Below are 9,665 nucleotides of genomic sequence, written 5' to 3'. Positions count from 1 at the left end.
GAGTATGTATACAAGTGAGTGCATTCTACAAATAAGTTAATGGCAGCATTTGCAAGAAACATGTTTAGGTGTACCTTGTTTATTGGTGCATATGACACAAAAGGTCACTGATCATGTGCCACAAATCATGAGATTTGACTCAATCAGCCACAACATACACAGTGATTTCCTCACATATTTGTACACTTAATGTCAGGCCGGATTCGATGGGGAAAAGCAGACGTTTAATATTTTGCCCCCTCAGTTGACTTTTAATACTAAATGTGACGTCATTTAATTGTAAGTGGTGACTCTTGCTTCAATGCACGACTGCAGTGTTTGTTCAACTATCGTGAAAAAACTGTGCAGAACGTTTAAAACTGTGCAGTCGTGTCAGTCTGCACACAGCCGGACGACCTCAGTTTACTAGCATTTAGCTTTTCACTTACAAAGATATTCAAAAATTGCACGTGAGGCCAAAACACAGACTCCACAGTTGAAGACATTACAGCAGATCCAGAAGACGAAGCATTAAACCTGAGCAGGTGTTTCCAAAAAAAAAATCTACCCAGCTTCTCTACACATTGGAATGAGGTGTTGGTTATGTAGCTCGTGATTTAAGAATAGTTTTGCAAAAGTGACGCCATAGTTTTGTACACTTGTGGGACTTTTGGGTCAAATCGCAATGCAGATGTTGCATTTTACAAAGACATACCTTTGTTGTTTTCACAAGCAGACATAAAGTTGTGAGCAAGAAATTTACATACACTTGTAAAGACCATGTGTTCTTTCTTTCATAAAAATGGAAAAAACATGGAAATACAAATGTCTTTACCAGTGAATGCAAACTTTTGTATGACTGTATTTGTATGGCTGTTTGAGCCAGATTTTTTTTTAAAAAAGTTTGTTTTTGCTGTCTAATTGCATTTTAGTCACACAGTGTACCATGCAATGTGTGTAACTTTGGTCTCTACGGGCTATGAAGTGTGTTTGCTCTCATCTGGTGTATCCCTGGTAGGACAGTCGCCCCTATTAAAGTGTTGACACTCAGATCTGGCTCTGATCGCTGCGCAGAAGCAGCAGAAAACGTCCATGTTTGTGCCACAGTCATGGGATGCTTCGGTAAAACTCAGTCTCTTGTGTCTTTTGACTTGGTAATGTGTTTCTGTCAAATGCATTGCAGATTCATGTCACGTATGACTGGAGTTTTGTAGCTTGTAGTTACAGATGGATTGTTGAATTTTGGATCTGTCTTTGTATTAATTGTCCAAAACATTTGCAGAGAAACAGATGGCGTCGAACAACTCGCTGCCTGTGAGGAAGGTCAATGATAAGCTCATTTTTGTTCAAGTTTTGGTCTCGTGCTTTCTTTTCATCAACCTCCTTCTGATCACAACATTTTTCATGAATGATTTCTTCTACACGATCATGCGTTACATCTTGTTTACCACCATGCTGCTGTCTGATTGCCTGTTTTTAATACTGGCCGACGCCCTGCTCGTTTTGAACTCCTTGCATATTGTCATTCAGATGTGGTTGTGTCTTACTATGTATATTTTTTTGTCTTTGAACACATTTGTCACCCCTGTAACTCTGACAGCAATGACTCTGGAGAGATATGTGGCCATCTGCATGCCGCTGAGACATGGAGAGCTGTGCTCCACACTCAGCGCTGTGCGCTGGATCTACATCATCCACGGCCTCAGCTTTGTACCCTGCTTCGTTACTCTCTCTACTTTCTTTGCATCAGCCTCCCACACCTTCTACACCCAGCGCAGGCTCTGCTCTGTGGAAATATTCATTTTGTACAGGTGGCAGGGTTACCTGAGGTCAGCTATAAGCCAGTTGTACTTCTTGATCATGTGCATCATCATTTTTTTCTCCTACAATGGAATCATGAAAGTGGCCAAAGCTGCATCAGGAGAGGACAAAAAGTCGACACAAAAAGGCCTCAGGACTGTGACTCTTCATGCTTTCCAGCTGTTCCTCTGTCTCATCCATATGTGGTGCCCGTTCATCGAGAATGCTGTCATGCAGATTAATTTTTTGGTATATGTTAACCTTAGGTACTTTAATTATGTGACTTTTATTCTTTTGCCACGATGTCTGAGTCCTCTCATTTATGGCCTCAGGGATAAGATGTTCTTTCAGGCTCTGAAACATTATGCTCTCTGTGGCTTGTACAAGAAACATATAGCATATTAAAGTCATGAGGTTGCTGCACAAAAAGCTCACGTCTCTGCTTTGATGTTGTTATTCTAATGTAACTGAAATGACTTAATTGATCCTTTCACAACTGCAAAATCTTAGATGTGTCTACCAACACTTGCTGTCCATGAGCATGTGTGTGATTCTGTGGTACTGATGAATATGCTGCTCAATTTTCTGTGCACGTCCTTGTCATCCCTGTATTACTTTAGTTTGATGCCAACGGTCCTTGCTGCTCTCGTTACTGTGTGATTGTACCAACGTTGATACAATGAGTACTGAGAATAAAAGCTTCTACATTGCACATTTTGGATGTGTGTCATGAACAGTGCAGCTTTTTTTTAAAAAATCCATTGCTCTTCTTGAACAGTGTGCCCTCTCATTTAATGACTTAAATGATTTAAAAACAGCATTTGTTACCCAGAATTCCTCACTGCTGATAAAACTCACCATGTTTGTGGGGGTCTTAGTCATGTGCTCCCAGTGAAGGGACTTTTGAACAGCATGTTAAATACAATTATCATACCTTTTTCTGCTTTTTTTTTCGACACAGTGTCCTGGCAGGAGAGTTAAATCTGTGCTGTTTAAACTCACGTTTATCTGTGCAGTACATTTATGCTTCTCAATACAAATGAGAATCAGGTAAACGAATGGCAGAAATGTGCTAAAAACAGAAAGCATAAATAAGATACGACAACTTCAACAAAAGCAAATATAAACCAGTTGATACTGAGCTGCTGTTTAGGCGTATCTTAAATCCAATGTGAGAGAATTCAAAAGCACACTCTCCCCTTTTTTCTTTATGTTAGTGTGAGGAACAGTCAGTGAGCCCTTATCAGAGAACATCAGAGTCCTGCTGGTTGCTGTAACTTTGTCAGGCAGGTGTGACCATGCAGAGCTCTATAAGTGACCCCAAAAACCTTAATAAGGATTTTGAATTTGATGGAATCAAATGACATGTCAGCCCACAACTTCAGTCCAGACTGAATCCATGAACTGACTTTTCTCTTCGTGTGGCGTCACCATGAGCTCAACTGTTTGGGGTTTTCAGTGAAACACTTTGACCAGAGGTAGGCCGGCGACAGCAAGCAGCCCGGGTTGTTGAACTGACACGACGTGTTTGTCAAGCAACAAATCATTAATCAAAACACACACGCACACTTGACTTGACACAAGAATAAAGTCCATCTTTACCCATTTACAGGTAAAGGTGACAACAATTGTTTTTCAAGCACTGGAGAAAAATCCAGCATAAACCTTTCTACATGTTTACGCATGCACATGGTATGCATGCACAAACACAAAATGTCTACATTTAACTCGATAAAGATTTACCTTATCTTATCTTATGTTTGAGTCTGAGAGTTAAACCTTGGAAATGGTCAAACCTGCAGCATGAATGTTACTTTAAAACCCAAAGTAATATAATTTGTTCTTCAGTGATTCACAGCACAGAGCTAAAAAGCATCTGCTCACTAATTATTACCTGAAGTTTCTGTCACTACAGCCAAAAAAAATCTTTTTTTGTTTGACACCTTCACTGCACTCACACATGAACAAACATCTATATACAGTTGAAACCAAAAGTTTACATACGCTGTAAAAAAAAAAAAAAAAAAGACACATGACCTTTTTTCAATTCTTTTTCTGTCTGACATTAAATGTGAATAAACCTTTCCTGTTTTAGGTCACTTAGGATTAACAACATTATTTCTATTTGCTGAACACCAGAATAATGAGAGAGAGATTTTTTTTTATTATTACTTTCTTCAAAGTCAGAAGTTTCCATACATTCCTTAGTATTTGGTAGCATTGCCTTTAAACTGTATGACTTGGGTCAAATGTTTTGGGTTTCCTTCCACAAGTTTCTCACAATAGTTTTGTGGAACTTTGGCCCAATACTCCTGACACAACTGGTGTAACTGAGTCAGGTTTGTTGGCCACCTTGCTCCACACGTCTTTTCAGCTCTGCTCACAAATTGTCTACAGGATTGAGATCAGGGTTTTGTGATGGCCACTCTAAAACATTGACTTTGCTGTCCTGAAGCCTCTTTGTAACTAATTTGGTGATATGTTTAGGGTCATCGTCCATTTGGAAGACCCACATTTTAACTTCCTGGCTGATGTCTTGAGATGTAGCTACAACATTTCCACATCTTTCCTCATGATGCCATCTATCTTGTGAAGTACACCAGTCCCTCCTCCAGCAAAACACCCCCACAACATGATGCTGCCACCCCCGTGCTTCACAGTTGGGATGGTGATCTCAGGCTTGCAAGCTTCCTCCTTTTATATCTCCAAAGGTACCAATGGTTATTACCCCAAAACAGTGTAAATTTAGTTTCATCAGACCACAGGAAATGTTTCAAAAGTTAATATCTTTGTCCTTTTGTGCATTTGCAAACTGTAATCTGGCTCTTTTATGTTGCTTTTGGATGAATGGCTTCTTCCTCTCTGAGTAGCCTTTCAGCCCATGCAGGTACACTGTGGATAATAACACTCTCTTACCAGCTTCAGCAACATCTTCACAAGATCTTTTGCTTTTGTTATGGGGTTGATTCGCACATTTTGAACCCAAACACGTTCATCTCTGGGACACAGAACCCGCCTCCTTCCTGAGCGGTATGATGGCTGGACATTCCCATGGTGTTTGTACTCATACATGTATAATTGTTTGGACAGATGAACGTGGAACCTTCAGACATCTGGAAGTTGTACCCAAGGATGAACCAGACTTCTCTTCCTAATACCTTGGCTTATTTCTTTAGATTTGACCTGCGAGGCCTTTGGATCCAACAATCAAAACATACAAACACGCACACACACGCACACACATGGCATGAGACAAAAAGTACGATTCATCCACTGAGCACCATGTCAACTTCAATATTTCCCTCTGAAGAAACATGGTGAAACCAACTGACCAACTAATGTTGTCATCCTAAGAACACATTTTTGTGTAGCAACTTTGATTCTGTAACTCATCAAACATCATCTAATAGTGTCTTGTTTAGAATATTTGCATTTTCAAGTTTAAGTACGTTTGGTACCTTTCACAATCATAGAAAACACCAGGTCTTTTGTAAAACTTGCCCCATCTCTTCTTCATGGAAAACTATGGAACTCAAAACTCATTAACTCATCAACAAGTAAAAGTTCTGAGATTTCTTTCCAGCCTCACTCGGAGCTCTAACAATAGACAGCCAATGAGGAGGACGAGCCGAAAGTGACGATGACGACTGTTGAGCAACGCTTCATTTGGTCTTATTCAAGTCTTTAAAGTCTCAGAGGCTGCACAGAGCTCAGCAGAAGACGTCTGTCTTCAGCGCAAGGTGGTGGTTTAGGTAAACTGCTGTACTCTTATTGTTTGATATAACTTTTGTGTGTTTTTGTCGAATTATTCATGGATAACAGCTCAGGGCTTCATGATGAGCTCTCTCTGCTGCAGGACAATGCCCCGATCATTATTCTGCAGATTCTAGTGGCAGTTTTCTTTTCCGTCAATGTGTTGCTTATTGTGACCTTTTTTAAAAAGGAATGCTTCCACACATCAATGCGTTACATACTGTTTGCTGTGATGCTGTTTTGTGACAGTTTGCTGCTCTTACTCAGCTATCTTCTGCTCATCTTGATCCATTTTAACGTCCGAATGCAAGTTGGGATTTGTGTTGTATTATGTTTAACGTTGACTCTGTATTTTACAGTCACACCAGTCACGCTGACAGCCATGGCGCTGGAGCGTTACGTGGCTATTTGCATTCCCCTGCATCATGCACAGCTGTGCTCCACACACAGCACCATACACGTCATCCTCATCATTCATGCCATCGGCTTCACACGCTGCATTGTTATTTTCTCTCCTTTCTTTGCATCAGCCTCCCTTCACGTCTACACACAGGTCAAATTCTGCTCTGTTGAGATGTTCATCATTTATAAATGGCAGGATCATGTTCGGTCGGCTGTAAGTCAACTGTACTTCTTGATCATGTGTGTCGTCATTGTTTTCTGCTATGTGAAAATAATGAAAGTGGCCAAAGCTGCATCAGGAGAGAACAAAAAGTCGACACAAAAAGGCCTCAGGACTGTGATTCTTCATGCTTTCCAGCTGTTCCTCTGTCTCATCCATCTGTGGTGCCCGCTCATAGAAGCTGCTGTCCTTCGATTTAATTTCATGTTATTTAGGAAAGTCAGGTTGTTTAACTACACGATGTTTAGTATTGCTCCGAGGTGTCTGAGTCCTCTCATTTATGGCCTCAGGGATGAAGCATTTTTCCTCACACTCAAAAGCTACGCCGTCTTTGGTTTGTTTCGAAGAATTGGGATTAATAACAGAAATGCACACTAAATTTATGTTGAGTTCATTTCATCAAAACATGCTGGAAATAACTGTATGGACGTCTAAGAGTCAGTGTGATTGTATTGTCAAATGCCACACAAACGCTTTGAGAAAATTTAAGATGAACAATGATTTTGTAAATTTGCGTAATTTCTTAATTGAAGTGACTACACGTGTCTGCTCTTTACTGTCCTGCATGTCATATTTTATGTTTTACTGTCTGAAGACCTGAATACCCAACAACAGCTGCTTGTTCACAGTTATTACTTTTATATCTCATGTTTGTTCTCTCTGCTGTTATCACTATGATGTTGTTTTGTTAGCTTTTAGTACAATAAAGTATGTAAACCTACTGTTGTTTTTGTTTAATTGTATCAGTAATGCATTCATTATATATTGAATACTGAAAATGTATTCATCCACTCCCACTTATATTGCTGCTTAGAAATTCATGTGGAAAACTTCCCTTCAATCAGTCACAACCTGCTTTTCAAGTGTAATTTACACAGAAATTGTAAATACATTTAAATTTTGGTTTATGTTAATAGATGACATTTATGTATAACTTGTGCAAGAGATGCACATTATTATATATAAATCGCCGCTTTAATTTATAGTTGTGTTTGCTTGCTTTTCCGACTGTCACTTTGCTGCTGTGACTTTGCAAATTTCCCCTTGTGTGACTAATAAAGGATATTTTATCATATTCTATTAAAACTAAAAAGACTGTGACGATGCTTTTATGTGAAGTGTGTATGAGATTCCCTTTCTTTAAGTCAGATACAGTTGAAACCACAAATTTACATATACTTTATAAGAAGACATATTACCTTTTTTTTTCTCACTGTCTGAAATTAAATCCGCCTAAACTTTTCCTGTTTTAGGTCACTTAGGATTAACAACATTATTTCTATTTGATGAACACCAGAATAATGAGAGAGAGAATTTTTTTAAATTACTTTCTTCAATGTCAGAAGTTTACATACATTTCCTTAGTATTCGGTAGCGTTGCCTTTAAACTGTATGACTTGGGTCAGATGTTTAAGGTTTCCTTCCACAAGCTTCTCACAATAGTTTGATGAATTCTGGCCCATTCCTCCTGACAGAACTGGTGGAACTGAGTCAGGTTTGTTGGCCACCTTGCTCCACACTCCTTTTCAGCTCTGCCCACACATTGTCTACAGGATTGAGATCAGGGCTTTGTGATGGCCACACCACAACATTGACTTTGCTGTCCTGAAGCCTCTTTGTAACTAATTTGGTGATATGTTTAGGGTCATTGTCCATTTGGAAGACCCACATTTCAACTTCCAGGCTGATGTCTTGAGATGTTGCTACAATTTCCACATCTTTCCTCATGATGCCATCTATCTTGTGAAGTGCATCAGTCCCTCCTGCAGCAAAACACCTCCACAACATGATGCTGCCACCCCCGTGCTTCACAGTTGGGATGGTGTTCTCAGGCTGACAAGCTTCCCCCTTTTATGTCCAAATGTAACGATGGTTATTACGGCAAAACAGTGTAAATTTAGTTTCATCAGACCACAGGCCATGTCTCCAAAAATGAAGATCTTTGTCCTTTTGTGCATTTGCAAACTGTAATCTGGCTTTTTTTATGTTGCTTTTGGATGAATGTCTTCTTCCTCTCTGAGTAGCCTTTCAGCGCATGTCAGTACAGGACTCATGTCACTGTGGATAATAAAACGCTCTTACCAGTTAGCTCACTTCCTTTTCAGTGCTGTTGACTTGCTTCTACCACCAGGTGGTACGAAAGAGCATCCAACTCCAACTTTGACCCCCCTTCAGTTTTTTTTTCTGTGAATTTTATTTTTATTTTTTAAAATGTCTTTATTTAGGGCTGCAAGTTGGTAGCACTGTTGTCTAACAGCTCGAAGGTCGCCAGTTCGCAATGTAGGTTCTCCGGCTTCCTCCCACAAGTCCAAAAACATGTTGNATATTCTATTAAAACTAAGAAGGCTATGACGATGCTTTTATGTGAAGTATGTATGAGATTCCCTTTCTTTAAGTCAGATACAGTTGAAACCACAAGTTTACATACACTTTATAAAAAGACACCTGACCTATTTTTCTCACTGTCTGAAATTAAATCATACTAAACTTTTCCTGTTTTAGGTCACTTAGGATTAACAAAATTATTTCTATTTGATGAACACCAGAATAATGAGAGAGAGATTTTGTTTTTTTTTACTTTCTTCAAAGTCAGAAGTTTACATACATTCCTTAGTATTCAGTAGCGTTGCCTTTAAACTGTATGACTTGCGTTTAAGGTTTCTTTCCACAAGCTTCTCACAATAGTTTGCTGGAATTCTGGCCCATTCCTCCTGACAGAACTGGTGGAACTGAGTCAGGTTTGTTGGCCACCTTGCTCCACACATCTTTTCAGCTCTGCCCACAAATTTTCTACATGACTGAGATCAGGGCTTTGTGGTGGTCACTCCAAAACATTGACTTTGCTGTCCTGAAGCCTCTTTGTAACTAATTTGGTGATATGCTTAGAGTCATTGTCCGTTTGGAAGACCCACATTTTAACTTCCTGGCTGATGTCTTGAGATGTTGCTTCAATATTTCCACATCATGTTCTTTCCTCATGATACCATCTATCTTGTGAAGTGCACCAGTCCCTCCTCCAGCAAAACACCCCCACAACATGATGCTGCCACCGCCGTGCTTCACAGTTGGGATGGTGTTCTCAGGCTTGCAAGCTTCCCCCTTTTATATCCAAATGTAACGATGGTCATTACGGCAAAACAGTTTAAATTTAGTTTCATCAGACCACAGGCCATGTCTCCAAAAATGAAGATCTTTGTCCTGTGTGCATTTGCAAACTGTAATCTGGCTTTTTTTTATGTTGCTTTTGGATGAATGTCTTCCTTTCAGCCCATGTCAGTCCAGGACTCATGTCACTGTGGATAATGACACTCTCTTACCAGTTAGCTCACTTCCTTTTTAGTGCTGTTGACTTGCTTCTACCACCAGGTGGTACGAAAGAGCATCCAACTCCAACTTTGACCCCCCTTCAGTTTTTTTTCTGTGAATTTTATTTTTATTTTTTAAAATGTCTTTATTTAGGGCTGCAAGGCGGCGCAGTTGGTAGCAGTGTTGTCTAACAGCTCGAAGGTCA

General features: G+C 39.7%; 2 protein-coding genes across 2 annotated transcripts; both read left to right on the top strand.

Moving 5' to 3' along the window:
* The first annotated feature begins 1,269 nt into the window (after nt 1–1,269).
* LOC103356727 (olfactory receptor 4K2-like) lies at nt 1,270–2,184 on the top strand. The gene has a single exon (XM_008280979.1). The coding sequence runs from the start codon at nt 1,270–1,272 to the stop codon at nt 2,182–2,184; it is 915 nt and encodes a 304-aa protein (XP_008279201.1).
* Nucleotides 2,185–5,590: 3,406 nt separating this feature from the next.
* Nucleotides 5,591–6,532, top strand: LOC103356726 (olfactory receptor 4K14-like). Its single transcript, XM_008280977.1, has one exon. The coding sequence runs from the start codon at nt 5,591–5,593 to the stop codon at nt 6,530–6,532; it is 942 nt and encodes a 313-aa protein (XP_008279199.1).
* Nucleotides 6,533–9,665: the final 3,133 nt, after the last annotated feature.

The sequence above is a fragment of the Stegastes partitus genome, unplaced genomic scaffold (assembly GCF_000690725.1).
Source record: "Stegastes partitus isolate 25-593 unplaced genomic scaffold, Stegastes_partitus-1.0.2 Scaffold216, whole genome shotgun sequence".
Lineage (NCBI taxonomy): Eukaryota > Metazoa > Chordata > Actinopteri > Pomacentridae > Stegastes > Stegastes partitus.
This window is presented reverse-complemented; position numbering and strand designations above follow the sequence as displayed.

What these genes read in the sequence shown, in the direction of transcription:
- LOC103356726 (XM_008280977.1), top strand. Translation starts at nt 5,591, where the DNA reads ATGGATAACAGCTCAGGGCTTCATGATGAGCTCTCTCTGCTGCAGGAC.
- LOC103356727 (XM_008280979.1), top strand. Translation starts at nt 1,270, where the DNA reads ATGGCGTCGAACAACTCGCTGCCTGTGAGGAAGGTCAATGATAAGCTC.